This window comes from Myxocyprinus asiaticus, chromosome 8 (assembly GCF_019703515.2).
Source record: "Myxocyprinus asiaticus isolate MX2 ecotype Aquarium Trade chromosome 8, UBuf_Myxa_2, whole genome shotgun sequence".
Taxonomy (NCBI): domain Eukaryota; kingdom Metazoa; phylum Chordata; class Actinopteri; order Cypriniformes; family Catostomidae; genus Myxocyprinus; species Myxocyprinus asiaticus.
The window spans coordinates 3,270,992-3,286,418 of NC_059351.1; the positions used below are offsets into that span (position 1 = coordinate 3,270,992).

The 15,427-nt window shown below is 40.4% G+C and overlaps 2 protein-coding genes across 2 annotated transcripts in view; one reads left to right on the forward strand and one right to left on the reverse strand.

The window, feature by feature from the left end:
• LOC127445543 (multiple PDZ domain protein-like) overlaps window positions 1–4,715 on the reverse strand; it is a 34,774-nt gene extending 30,059 nt beyond the window's left edge. Inside the window, exons 1-3 of the mRNA XM_051705697.1 lie at window positions 4,570–4,715; window positions 4,257–4,309; window positions 3,819–3,988 (exon numbers count right to left, since the gene is read on the reverse strand). Of these exons, the coding sequence (XP_051561657.1) occupies window positions 3,819–3,988; window positions 4,257–4,309; window positions 4,570–4,715 (369 nt within the window). The remainder of the gene's footprint in view (window positions 1–3,818; window positions 3,989–4,256; window positions 4,310–4,569) is intronic.
• Window positions 4,716–8,940: 4,225 nt separating this feature from the next.
• LOC127444944 (adhesion G protein-coupled receptor L3-like) overlaps window positions 8,941–15,427 on the forward strand; it is a 163,162-nt gene continuing 156,675 nt past the window's right edge. The window contains exon 1 of the mRNA XM_051704623.1: window positions 8,941–9,380. The gene's annotated coding sequence lies outside the window, so the exon portion shown is untranslated. The remainder of the gene's footprint in view (window positions 9,381–15,427) is intronic.

Here is a 15,427-nt window from a genome sequence, read left to right on the forward strand (position 1 = left end):
TCCATTTGTTCCCAAACACATGAATAAGATTACTAGCCAATCACATCATAGACTGAAAAAGATAGGAAGTTATAAGCTTGATTAAATAATGACTCATAATCAACTTAGTTTAAAGCCATTATCCATGCCAAGTACATGACCAATGCACTGTGAGCACAAGGATTATCTGATAGTAGGTAAGTACTTCTCGTATGACCATATTAGTACATGTACACCCATAAATATGCAGTGATTCAGGAGAAACAGACAGTTTTGTATTTCACTAACTGGACATGCTGCATCTCTCATTTTGGGCTGCGAAAGGTTGCTTAGACATTCAGTTGCGGCTGTACCTAATAAAACCGAATTTAGCACCTACAGTATTGAGTCTATTTTTATGATGATATCTGAGGAGCTAAAATATCTGAGCTACTCTTTGGTTACACTGAATGATTCAGCCAACACAAGCCATTTTTAAGATAAAATTTCCCATAATTACCCTGCACCTTAACACACTCACAGACACACATACACCTAATTTACATACTGTGAACCCAGACCACCTTTCCCTTGTTCCCTTGAATAACGCCTTACACCTCCCATTCATTTCTAATGGGTTTCTTTGACCTCTTTATTATGCCTCGATGCTGCCAAACATCAGCAAAGCAAACTCCAACGTAAAATAAAAGCTCATCTGGCATTGCATTGACCAGTGCCATCACAATGCCCTATCTTAGAGCCAGGTTCGTATCATGTGTTTTTTCAATGAATAATACACCAGAAGACGTCCAGTACTGTTATCAATGAGCATGACATTAATGTAATCAAGCAAGAGGTGAATCAAAGCACTGTCCGCATCATGGAATGCTTGTATTGCAGCCCCCTGGGTAAAGGACTGTTTAAATGGATCTACATGTAAATTTCAAGGTCAAGTAAATTCTTAAGTGTTAGCTTGTCAGCAGCAAGTGCATTCAATACACTTTAAATATTGGTTGCCATGGTAATGAAAGAGATGAGGTATAAAGCACAACAGTAAGATTACTGAAGTAAAAATCACATGCATTGTCTCTAGAGAAAATGTTATATTTAACAGTGCTGTAAGTCCATTAAAATATTTAATCAAGATTATTTGCGTGATTTTAGAGTTAATCGTGTTTAATTGCAAATTTGGATGTGCTGAAATTTGCCTATATGTATATACTTCTTTTTCCCATCAAAATGCATTTAGTTCCTTATTAGGAAAGAAACCAAACAATATGTAACAATAATGCTTTATTAATATATTCCAAACAAAGCCTTCCTCAGTTTAAAGATCGAACTACACTAAAATAGCACCAATTCAAGAACATTAAACATCACCCAAAGTCTAAGTGGGAGGTTGACTAATTGAAAGAACTAGTCCCCATAGGTTGCGTATTGGTTGCAGTGCGCATTAACTCCAGTGGCGTGCGGTACATAAACCGGGTACCCCTTCAATCCTTTACCCCACAACCTGGGGCATCTGTTTACTGTTGACGCAATGTTGCAACAGTCGCTTCGCCTCAAATGTTTCCCAGACGTTTGCAGCTCTTCACCGGTAGTGGTGAACCTGCAGCAAACCTTTGGCAACAATGGACAATTTGCTGCAAGTTTGCCACAAAGCTCATTTGCATGTGAAAATGATCAGTGGCAAATTTGTGACAAGTTTGCAGAAATGAACTCTCGATTTTTGTTCATTTTTTTGAAGGGAACGTTTTTTGGCAATAAATTATGATTGCGCACAGTGCAACATGGCAGTGGTTCATGGCTTTGAACACTTTATTGGATTTTGTTTTTTTTAAATAATACCTATGGAGAAAATGAATGGGAAAAATAAGACCGGAACCAAGGCTACCTAAAAAAGTGGTTAGACACTGTAGTTCTTTATTATGACATTAGCTTGCTTTGTTAGTGTTTCATGCTTTGACAATGTTGCTTGTATAACCAGTCCTGTGCGACCCACTCTGAGTGGGATTTGAACCAGCGTCAGCCAGCAAGGGAGGCGGGTGCACTAACGAGGAGGCTAAAAGGCCTCTAGCGTCAGTCGCTAGTGCGCCTCTTGAGGTCAGGGGAGTGAGGTTTACACATACCGCACAGCTGTTATTTACCAGCTAGCTCCCGTTACACGTCTAATTTTGTCATGTATTGAAAAGTTTGGATCTTGGAATTCTGATACTGCCAAAACTGTATCAGAGGAATCAATCCCCACATAAAAAATATGGATCCTTAATGTTTTAATACTAGTGATTTTATTATTTATTTAGAATAAAAATGAATGCATACAATAAGTTTGGAAGTAAAAAACTTTGGCGAGCAGGGCGGGGCCAAGCGGCGTCTGGGCAGAGCAAGGAGAATGAGTGAGATAATTGGTGAATGAGGTCCACCTGTGTGCCTTCAATAGCTCAGCTGGTAGAGCAGAGGAGCCGTTGTCATCCACCAGGGGACGGATCACTTGCTACCGTCCACCAGAGGAGGAGGACGACAGCCACTACTCCCCTGGCGGACGGTAGCGACTCCACTTCCCGGCGGATGGCAGCGACTCCTCCATCCCCTGCTGGATGGCAGCGGCTCCTCCCCTGGCGGAAAGCAGTGGCTCCTCCCCTGGCGGATGGCAGTGGCTCCTCCGCTTCCCAGCGGACGGCAGCGACTCCTCCGTCCCCTGGCGGACAGCAGTGGCTCCTCCCCTGGCGGATGGCAGTGGCTCCTCCGCTTCCCAGCAGATGGCAGTGACTCCTCCGTCCCCTGGCGGACGACAGCGGCTCCTCCACTTCCCGGTGGACAGCAGCGACTCCTCCATCCCCTGGCGGATGGCAGCGGCTCCTCCACTTCCCGGCGGACAGCAGCGATTCTTCCGTCCCCTGGCGGATGACAACGGCTCCTCCACTTCCCGGCGGACAGCTGTGACTCCTCCGTCCCCTGGCAGATGGCAGAGGCTCCTCCCTTGGTGGTCGGCAGCGGCTCCTCCGCTTCCCGGTAGATGGCAGCGACTACTCTGGCTCCTGGCGGCGGCGACTCTATCCCCTGGCGTATGTCAGCGGCTCCTCCGCTTCCCGGCGTACTGCAGCGGCGAGGACTCCACGACAGCGCATCCCTCCTCCTTCCCAGGTTTCGGCACCAGTGTGATGAGATTCTTAAGGTGGGCAAGAAGGAGGTGGGAACTAGCTGAACAGTCAACGTAAAACTTTAATCAAACAGAACGCAAACATAACATAAACTGCAAAACAAACAAAGACACACACACACACAGCTTCATGAGTCTCCTCTCTCTCTCTCTCTCTCTCTAACTGGCCTCCAGGCTGATTAGGACGATTCAGCGCAAGGCGTGCGTCCTCACGGCCCGGCCACGCCCTCCTCCTCGTTACAAAAACAAATGTGTAGGATAGGAAGTATTTCCTCTATTTTATGTTCATCTTAACAGTGCAGAAATGCTGAAAAACACAAGCAGTATCCAACAACGCTCATTCAAACAAAAAGAGCATTGAAGTTTGCGTGTAGTATGGAAAAATGTAAGTCCACAAAATGTGACATTTGCTGAATGTGACATTTACTATAGGCTAATAAGTGTTTATGGTGTTTGAAATAACACGTTATTGAATGATTGATCAAGTTATTTAATGGAAAACAAACAAGGAGTTTGATATTTGAAGTTTAGACCAATTCAGTGTTAATAAAGCCATTCCATGTAATCGAGGTATCGATTAATCTAACTAATATTAGTATTGATATTGACGATTAGCCTTGATAGTACTTGGTACTGGATGGAAAAGGAAAAAAATGGTGTCACCTATCTCTAGGGAGAAGGTGATATTATACTCTCTGACCTGTTGTTGCCGATGCTGTTGTCCAGTCTCTTGCATGCTGAGTATCTGATGGAACAGGGGACTCTGTAAGACACTCTTGAGCAGACTGAGTTTTTCTTCAGTGGGCAGCTCTCCCCTCTCCTTCACCCTCTCCTGCAGACGCTCCACTGCCAGCAAAGCACGCTGTGTATCTACACACACACACACACACACACACACACACACAAATACATTAATGGCATGCATTTATAGGCCTACCTCTTTGATGAAGTCCCAACATGAGAGCATATATGACAAGTAGCAGCATGCAATACTCATACATCGCAGACATTAATTCACTTCAAATATTTTAATATCATTATAGTTGTGAAAGAAGTATGACAGATTGAGGGCCACTTAGAATGGCTAAGAATAATGCTGTGTTAGAGCAGTGCTCCATGAACTGACTTCTGTACATACCCATCATTTTCAACTCTTTGAGAATTGAATTACCACCACTCTCTTTCTGACATCTGAAAAAAATACACAAGTTCTCAAAGGAGTATAATAATGCCGGTAAAACTCATGAACATGTTCAAGATACAAAACAAGCATGAACAGATTAGTCTGAGGCTGAGCCTTCAGCGTCTTAATCACTAACTGGCATGCACACCTCCATAAGGGCCCTCCTTACCTGTGAAAGCAGCAGTGACGTTTTGCAGAAGGTGAGAGTGACACAGCTTGGCAGAGCTCGCGTCAGTCTCTAACCGATGACAGGCTTTATGAATTGCACCGACGGATCACTCCATAACTCATTGATCGCTCTAATAACGCCTGGGGTAATCTGTTATTCATGCTGATGTAATCTGGGCTGGAGTCTCGCGCCGCTATGGGAGGTCCGTGTACTGCGCGAGCGCCCGTGATTGCATTGCGCTGCATCGGTAATGCGCTTACCGGGGAGGCTTAGCAGCTGTAAACGGACTAAAACTGTGAACGACAGTAATTACCCGGGACAGATGTCCTTACAACCTATCTGATAGGGCGTTATCGCCTAGCCGTGGGCGGTCTTACACCACAGACAACAATGGATATAAACGGAAAACAATAAAGGAAAGCTATTTTTAACCGGGACTTTCATGGTGAAAGTGACTGATGTGCAAATATAATCTAAAGGCCTTTAAAAAGGGGAAGATGAATACATACGTTTATATTTGTTATCTAACAATATACACAGGAATATATATATATATAGAATGCTTAATTTATGCTTAAAACAAGAAGGAATCTGCCATTTGGCTAAGAAAAATAAACTTGTTTTCCTTTTCAAATAAGTTTATTTTTCTTACCCCAGTGGCAAATGTATTTATTTCTATGAAAACAAGACTTAATAGCCTATGCCAATTTGCTTATCGAGTACATATATCTTGTTTTAAGAATGTTGGAAAACAAGACAAAAATACTAATTAAGAAAATGTATGTATTTATTTATTAATTTATTTATAATGTACCAATTTACAAATGTAGCTAACTCATAAATGTGATCTTAAAATAAGTTATTAATAGAGTAGGCCCTGATGATGCTCAGTCTAAAAGACGAGGAGCAACGAGCATAAGCCCATTTTCCTAAAATAAAACTGTTACCTGGAAATAGATGTAACAATCAGTCTGTTTATAGCTGCTTCAAGTGTGAGTGACAGGCAGTGTTGGGTAAGATACTCTAAAAAAGTAATTAATTACTAACTACTAATGACATCTTCTACATTGTAATTAGATTACTGTACTAATTACTCTGTCTGAAAAGTAATTGCATTACTTATTATTACTAATTACTTTCTAAAACCCTGATCAACCTCAACAATAAATACAAGGATAGACATGAAACTGTTCTTTTAATTCTTTCAAATAAATTATATAAAATCAAATAAATTATTCATGAACTGACCAAAGAATTTAAAGGGGCTGCGTTAAATTAGAAAATATATATTTTAACATTAGACGTTAAATTTTGATTTTAAATTCGCTATTGTTTTATATATAGAGTCTATACAGTATTTAACGCAATTACATCAGAAGTAACTGTAATTAAATTACTGAAAAATTAAGAGTAATCCCTTACTTTACTTTTTTCAATGAAAAAGTAATTTAATTACAGTAATTAATTACTTAGTAATACATTACACCCAACACTGATGACAGGTGCTACGCCTTTGCCATATTTGATCATTTGCTTTCAGTTCTTATCTTCAAAGCCCGTTATATTCTCATTCTGTATCGTAAAGATCAATCAACCCTGATTTCTCACCCCACATTTACCTCCAGATCAACAGGTTTCCCCTGCCGCATTTGTGGACCTCTCATGTGATGGCCAAAACCCCAGTCTGACAGTCTCCATTCTCAACAATATTTTGCAATGTCGAAAGTCGCATCAGAAAAATTAAACATAATTTAGACAGTCTCATGTTTGCGTGAGAGTGATTGACATGGAAGCTTTAAACAGCGAGAGCAACATGTAAATACACTGTACAAAATTAAGACATACTGTAGATTTAATTGGAAATGGTAAGAGTGTATGGAGCCAGATTTGTGCCAAAACTAACAACGATTTTCTCACAAATGAGCCGAGCAACGTCCTCTTTTAAAACATTAGATGGTGCAGTGCTGCAACATACCTTAGTTGAGTTTATTTATTTATACGGAAAAAAGTACAGAGTAAAACAGTGTTTTCTAAGCCCAATTCAGAAGATCGGATTTTTTTGGGGGGGGGATTCAATTCACTCCTCCTGGTCTATGTCCCAACTCGCTCTCTGCAGTCAATAAATGAGCAGCGTCTGATGGTCCTGTCGCAAAAAGGCACAATGTCTATTTCAAGATCATTCACTTTCTCTGTTCTTTTGTGGTGGGATGAACTTCCAATCTCCACAAGATCTGTTGAAACCATCTCAGCATTCAGGAACCAGCTAAAAACACATATGTTCTGCGAGCACTTAACCAGTCCACACTAATTGCACTTACTATTTAACAATAAAAAAAAGTTTGTAGGTAGGAAAGCTATGCAAAAACCACTTGAGGGGTGACATGTTCTTCTGGGTACATGTGTGAACACGCTGTTGTCAGCACTCTTAGAGCGGTTCACGTTAGAGGTCCGCCGGTCTCTGGAAAAAACTGGAAAACATGCATTAATTATCTTTAACTAGAATATTATTTCATTAAACATTTCGAATGTACTTGGCTACAATGGCTGATAGGATGAATTTAAAATTATGATTTAAAATCAATTTTATGTCATTTTTTAAGCAACATTTTCAAAATGGGGCACTGGGTTGGTCGGTTGCTTGGGGACTCAGAAATCATAAACCATCCCCTGGAAGTGGATTGTGTTTGTAAAGTCAGAAGTTTACATACACTTAGGTTGAAATCATTAAAACTCATTTTTTAACCACTCCACATATTTAATATTAGCAAACTATAGTTTTGGCCAGTTGTTTAGGTCATCTACTTTTTGCATGACACGAGTAATTTTTCCAACAATTGTTTACAGACAGATTGTTTCACTTTTAATTGACTATATCACAATTCCAGTGGGTCAGAAGTTTACATACACTAAGTTAATTGTACCTTTAAGCAGCTTGGAAAATTCCAGAAAAAGATGTCGAGCCTTTAGGCAATTAGCCAATTAGCTTCTGCTAGGCTAATTGGCTAATTGGAATCAATTGGAGGTTTACCTGTGGATGTATTTTAAGGCTTACCTTCAAGCTCAGTGCCTCTTTGCTTGACATCATGGGAAAATCAAAAGAAATCAGCCAAGACCTCAGAAAACAAATTGTGGACCTCCACAAGTCTGGTTTATCCTTGGGAGCAATTTCCAACAGCCTGAAGGTAGCACGCTCAGGAAGGAGATGCATTCTGTCTCCTAGAGATGAACGTAATTTGGTGCAAAAAGTGCAACTTAATCCCAGAACAACAGCAAAGGACCTTGTGAAGATGCTGGAGGAAGCAGGTAGACAAGTATCTATATCCACAGTAAAACGAGTCCTATATCGACATAACCTGAAAGGCTGCTCAGCAAGGAAGAAGCCACTGCTCCAAAACCACCATAAAAAAGCCAGACTACAGTTTGCATGTGCACATGGGGACACAGATCTTACTTTTTGGAGAAATGTCCTCTGGTCTAATAAAACAAAAATTGAACTGTTTGGCCATAATGACCATCGTTATGTTTGGAGGAAAAAGGGTGAGGCTTGCAAGCCAAAGAACACCATCCCAATCGTGAAGAATGGAGGTGGCAGCATCATGTTGTGGGAGTGCTTTGCTGCAGGAGGGACTGGTGCACTTCACAAAATAGATGGCATCATGAGGAAGGAAAATTATGTGGATATATTGAAGCAATATCTCAAGACATCAGCTAGGAAGTTAAAGCTCAGTCGCAAATGGGTCTTCCAAATGGACAATGACCCCAAGCATACCTCCGAAGTTGTTGCAAAATGGCTTAAGGACAACAAAGTCAAGGTATTGGAGTGGCCATCACAAAGCCCTGACCTCAATCTGATAGAACATTTGTGGGCAGAACTGAAAAAGCGTGTGAGAGCAAGGAGGCCTACAAACCTGACTCAGTTACACCAGTTCTGTCTGGAGGAATGGGCCAAAATTCCAGCAACTTATTGTGAGAAGCTTGTGGAAGGCAACCCAAAACATTTGACCCAAGTTAAACAATTTAAAGGCAATGCTACCAAATAATAAACCAAATGTAAACTTCTGACCCACTGGGAATGTGATGAAAGAAACTATTATTCTGACATTTCACATTCTTAAAATAAAGTAGTGATCCTAACTGACCTAAGACAGGGAATGTTTTCTACGATTAAATGTCAGGAATTGTGAAAAACTTAGTTTAAATGTATTTGGCTAAGATGTATGTAAACTTCTGACTTCAACTGTATTTGTTTGTTTAGTTTTGGCACATATCTGGCTCCATAGGAGTGTTACATAACTGCAGGCGATAGGTTGACCCTTCTCTGCTGTACGCCTTCTCCGCCACTAGAGCGAGCTCGGGTCCTCCCCTCATCCCAGATCTAGATTCATCCCTCTCTTTTCCTCCCTTTCTTTCTTTTCCCCTCCCACCCTCCATCCTTGAACCAAGCATCACTTTGCTTCCAAATTGGCTTGTCATTTTCTCTCAGCACTCGCTTCATAGCTGTCGGGTCGCGGCCCTTCATGCACGGACGATCTAGCGATGGACTGGCGCTGATCTCGTGGATTGCGCCATCACTGGACCCATTCTGCGCATCTTCCTATAGTAATTACAGAAACGCACTGATCGGGATACAACACACGGGCTCTGATCCCCGTGTCCACCATAGATCCATTGGGAAAGGGACGGAGGTTGCTCGTATATCGCTCTGATCCTCAGCGTGTGTCTTTGAGGATTCGAACCTTATAAAGGCGCATCTGGGAACGGAAGATCCAAGCATCTTCTGCGCGTTTCTCTGCGTGTTTTATCCACACACGGACACACTGTCACGGGAATTAAGGACCATACTGAGATCACACAGCCCGATGCTGTTGAGCGCATCCGGAGTCGATCATTCCAGCGCTTCATAAGATGCGGTAAGTCAAAGCTTTTAAATGAGGTGACGTTATTTCTTAATGGACAATAAATCAATAACCGATGGACGTTTGGATGGCTGGAGCAGCAGTAAGTGTAGTTTGGACTCCTCTAACTCTTCATATGCTACATCTGAATTATGTTCTCTCTCTCTCTCTCTCTGTGTATCTGTGTGTGTGTGTGTGTGTGTGAGGGGGGCTTTGGACACAGGATGCTTTTTGCCGTGTGCCGTGCATGGTGTTTTAATGGGCGTCGGTGCGCGCGCGCGCGTGTGTTTAAGTGTACAAGTCGCTGCCTTTGAGCTCTTGGCGTAATAATGAAACGATTGCTTTAATTGTTTATTAGAGCCAGAATGGATGCAGCGTATCCAAATACAATGCATCAGTGATGATGCCGTTAAATTGATGTTCTATATCCAGAGCTCCCTTGATTCTTTATGTACGTAAAGAGAAGTGACTTAATGCCAGAGGATTGTCTTTCACTGCTTCTGTGCATAAATGTGTGGATGCATGTTTGCATAGAAAATGTGTTGGTATGGCATCATCTAAATTCTAGAAGAAAGAGCACAACATCTGCACAATAAACAGTCACTCTGATTGCCTTGAAAACATCAACAGGGATGCATGCAACTAAACACTCAGATCTATGATCTTAATTCATTGACTAATAAACACACATCTTCACTCTAAAAAATGTCATGGAAATTGCTATACATGTTGGATCATCATACATCTAACTAAATAACATACAATAAAATTGTTTGCTATTTGTCAAAAGGGATTTTTAAGTGATTACTGGAGACACTTCTCACTTACATATGTTTAAGTGATTGTTTACTTTATGTGGATGACCCATTTTCTGCATTCCACTGATTGTAATGCAATGGTGTCACCATTCACTTTGGCAAGGAATGGAGAAAAGATAGAGAGACAGCAAGAAAGGACAGATTAGTTCACAGGCCTGTCCCAGATCAGAAGCTAAGCCCTTTGAAGTCCAACCCCCCCCCCCCCCAAAAAAAAATCTAACCAGATTTGGTGGGAGGATTATGCATTTTCTATTAAGATGTGGGCTCCAAAAAGTCTGGGACCACATAAAAAATCTGGGAATCCAAATCGAATTTAAACCTGGAAATGAACAGGATGTGTTACGTTGTGAATTGAATACGAAATATTTAAGATTCTGCACTATTTGCAGGCCACTTATCAAAGAATCAATGACATTGGCTGCATTAAAGTAAAGGTCAGATGTGCTTGCTTTCATTGAAGCACACATGAGCTCTGTGGAACATTCTCAGGTCATGCTGGGATAACATGGATCATCAGGTGTGCCAGCTCGAGTGCATGTTGTCGTTGAAGCAAAAGGCGGAAATTCATGTTAATACTGTATTTCCATTCAAAGTCAGTGGGCATGGCCATGAAGTTTTGATAAGCCTGGGCGCAACTGGGTGGGCGAAATCACGTGTGCAAGGCACTAATGGGCTGGGTCAAGTGCAATTTAATTCTGAGGTTTTTCTCCGGTTATTGCACCATTTGCATCCATTCCCTGTCAAGCAACGTCGATAAAAATTAAGACAGCCTATTCATAGGAATTTGGTTGTGTAAATGGGCTGTATGTAATGCATTAGAATAATCATTTGTGTCTTAAGTTTTTTTGTGCAATAACTACTACGTCCTTGCTCTGAACTGCCATCGTTCCAGTGCTACAGTGTTTTGTGGTAAAACACTACAGAGGATGTTTGTGTTTCCTTCTGCCTCCGGAGCGCAATGTATAGGGTACAACGTGGCTAAAGGCTCGGTGGGGTAAAAGGCTCCTTTAATTCTGTTGTCTCCCAAAACACTAAATACCATCAAAAACTACCACAGTACTTTCCTAAACACCTGTTTGTCACTATACACTGCAAAATGTTCCTGTTCAATTAGATCATTGCGTGTAATGTCTAAAGGTTGATTTTGAGGCAGTTTGATCAAATATTTAATATTTTTTAAAATGTTGTAAATTTATGTAGCTAATTAACATGCTGGAAATTATCACATTTATTTTGAAACACAATACTTATATGTCAATTTCAATTATGTTCAAGGTGAAAAAAATTTCAGTAGCTGTCTAATAAGTGATAGGATTGTATTTGGGGTAAAAAGCCCCCCTGTTGCAGTGGCTAAAGGCCCCTTTTAAACACATTGTTTAAAACAAGTGTAGTGAATAGATTTGTAATGAAGAATGTTCAAAGTGGGCTCATCCAATCACAATACAGATTCATTTGTTTATAGAATACTTGAGATGTTATGAAACGTCAAAAGTGATTGAAATGAAATGAAGAAATTATGCACCATTTTCTGAAGTGGCTATTTGTGCCCTATAACTATTGCCTCGGTATGTACAGAATATCAAGTGGCGTGGGGAAAAAGGCTCCCTCGCCACCTTGAAAAAAAAAACAAAAAAGAAAAATGTTATTCTGTTGTTATTCTTTTCACACAAATTATGTTGCTCCATCAATATTCAGTAAAAATAATGTATTTCTTGAATCTTGAGACACTTTGTGACAATTAAAAAAAGCTAATTTTCCTTAATGTGTGCCTTTATCCCTGTTGTACCCTATTCTCTATTGGCTCACCTGCGATCTTGACGGTGTTATGGGACATTGAAACATGCTTTGCTACTGTGTAATTTTTTTATGTTTAATTTCTTTAAAGCGTCCTTGAGCTTTAGAAAGCCGCTATACAAAATAAACGTATTATATAATTATTATTTCGGTCATGGAAATAGAGCCCATCATATAGGTTTAATTCCAGGCAGGATACCCGATCAAAACCAAGTTATTTCTGTAGGTTTTCTTCAGGTTTTCCCAGTATTCAGACATATGAGCAGACATATAACTGTGTTCTGGTGGGCTTGAAAAAAACAAAGACGTTTCTGTTCCAAATCTTTATTCAGCAAATGTAAAAACTCATTATATTTGCTTTTGTTGAAATACTTGATGTAATTTGGCATATCATTTCTACCAGCAAGAAGTATTTGAGATAATAGTTAAAATAATTGACACTGTGCCACTTGCATCAATGCATGATATCACGCCAATTTAAATCCTTTCTGCTAATGCCAGTAAAGATCATCACTGAGTGTTATTTGTAGAATTTGTGTAGTTTGCATGGCCTCTGTTGGTGCTGAGGGTATTCTTTGTATAGACGGGACAATTAGAGATTTGTGTGAGTTTCTGGAGACTGTTTCCAGTCAAGATGCTCCCTCTATTCCCATGTTTTTTCAGTGGGTGGTGCATTGAATTTCTCAGTGAGGTTCACACGCAGGGTGGGGCTGTATTTTTCAGATTGGGGTTTTTGGTTTGCTCTGTTTGCCTTGATGGGGGTGTTGTGTAATTCCACTCTTGGTGTCTAAATGATTGTGTGGGTGCACTGCAGTGTGTGTTTATTTGTTACACAATGTGTATGACGTGTACCTTTGTAGAGACACGTGTTTATAGGTATTTGACGCATAACATGTTCATGGACTTTTCTTTTTTGTCAACATCAAGATTTAATGTTATAATTTATATGAATGTATAAGGGAAAGTCTATATAAGCTATTATTATTTTATCATTAACCTCATGCGACCCTGCGTCCACATGTGTGGACGTTGTATTTCGGCTTCGATATACGCAATGCATAATTTAAAAGAACTGAAACCAGCTGAATACTGTTCGCAAGACTCTACATTATTTGGGAAGTTTGCTTTATGTTATTGGACATTTTTGCCTGCATCAAGCCAATGTGGATCTGTACTTTCTTCAGCCCTGCTTTCGATGCTTGATTTTTTTGTGTTTATTCAAGAAGGACATTAAGTAAAGACTTTTTGTTTTCCTCAAGTCCTGCCTCTTGTGATTCTCTGCAAGTTGTGTCCACACGTCTCCATAGCGTAGTGGTTAGTGCTCTGGGCTACCAGCAACACACTCTGGGTTTGAGCCCTGGTCCTGACAGCTGCATGGAAAATAATTCCAAAAGAATTAGTAAAGTGTTGTTTAGAAGAGATTTAGATTGGAAATATCAACTTCCCAAAAGTGTTTCATGTCAACTTGTCATATGTTTTGAATTTCATAGAATGGTTTCCATAGTGCAATATACAACGCTCATTATTAAACAGAGGCTGGTGGGACACATGCTCCAGCAGATGCTTTCATCATCAAAGGGGGACAAGCTCTAAACACAAGAACAGCATGCATCAGGCCTCTCACTTAGTGTTATTGGCTTTGATTACATGAATGCACATACAGTGCTGCATCCTGGTGTCATAGGTCCATGAATGAGAGTCCATGTATGCATCGAAAACCTTTTGAATATGAGCCATTTTAATGTAGTAAATCAAGTAAATCATGTGTTATAGGAACAGTTTATGATTAGATGTGGAGCAGCTGCTCAAAGCATGTCGAGTGCACGCGTTCGAAACAAATGGAGTAGTCGTGTTCTAGTGAGGGCTTCGCTTCTCATTCTTTGAATGTCCTTCAAACTAAAATAGTGATTCACATGAATAATACAGCTCCCTCATCTCTATCTTTTTCTCTCTCTTTCTCTTTCACTCGCTCGTTCATCCATTTTTATACACACTCAGGCCAGGGACGGAGAGCGCGCTGAGTGTGTACGGACCATGTTTTAAGGTAGGAATGTGTGTGTGTGTGTGTGTTGCAGTCTGATTGAATAAGGAGGTCAGTTAACAATGGCGATGGGATTTGGAATGGCCTTCTGAAGGGCTTTGATTATTTCAGTCCCAACAGGAAATTGAGAGCTATGATCCCAAGTGTGTGTAAGTGTGTTTATGCTTTTATTTTCATCCATTTGTGATGATTTCATCCATTGGTTAAAAGGTTTTCAGTGGGCTTAAGTCATCATGAGAGAATTATTACAGTGTAATGTCACAAGTGTGTGTCAGAGCGCGTGTGTGAATGTACTTAGCTATAGTTTGAGCTAAATTTGACAAATGCCTTCCTGTGGAAACATCCTTATTTGGAGAAACAATTCAAAAGTTTTTATTTTTAATAGTCTAAACATGCAAAAAGTGTTCTTTTAGGGGTATAAGGTTAGTCTATAGCAATTATAATTAGCTTTACTTAAAAACATTAGAAATGGTTTGTCTCCATTTAGATAGCTAAGTAAATGTGTACAGTATGTGTGTGTGTAATGTAATGTGTAATTCATGTATGTCAGTGTTTACATGTTCAGAGCATGCTATGAGTCAGTGTGTGTGATGTCAAGCGCTCCAAGCAAAAGTCAGAGCAAAATAGTGATGATGATGTCATCAAACACAGCTTTCTCACCATGATGCAAACCTCTACGGTCACGTTGGAAAAAGAATCGGCATTGACTAGTACATTTTTTTTTTTTTTACTCAACAGACTTTTGATGACATGTAAGCGTAATGCAACTTAAAACTGAAAAAGATATTAAACAAACCGAGAAGGGCTCAGTGAGTAAAGACACTGACTACCATCCCTGGAGTCGTGAGTTTGAATCCAGGGCGTGCTGAGTGACTCCATTCAGGTCTCCTAAGCAACCAGATTGGCCCGGTTGCTAGGGAGGGTAGAGTCACATGGGTTAACATCCTCGTGGTCACTATAATGTGGTTCTCGCTCTTGGTGGGGCGTGTGGTGAGTTGTGCGTGCATCCCGCGGAGAATAGCGTGAAGCCTCCACACACGCTACGTCTCCGTGGTAATGCGCTCAACAAGCCACGTGATAAGATGCGTGGGTTGATGGTCTCAGACGCAGAGGCAACTGAGATTCGTCCTCCACCACCCGGATTGAGGCGAGTCACTACGCCACCACAAGGACTTAGAGCGCATTGGGAATTGGGCATTCCAAATTGGGGAGAAAAGGGGAGATAAAAAACAGAAGGGGGCATCATATATATAAATATTTTATTTTGTATTTCACTTTTCATCATTTTAATCACATTTTAGCTTTTTTTCCAGATGTAAAAATGTAACATTCTGTCAATTCATATGATGTCATGAAATTGCATTTTTAATAATGATACAAGCTGTTGCCTCTATTTGAAATTTTATACA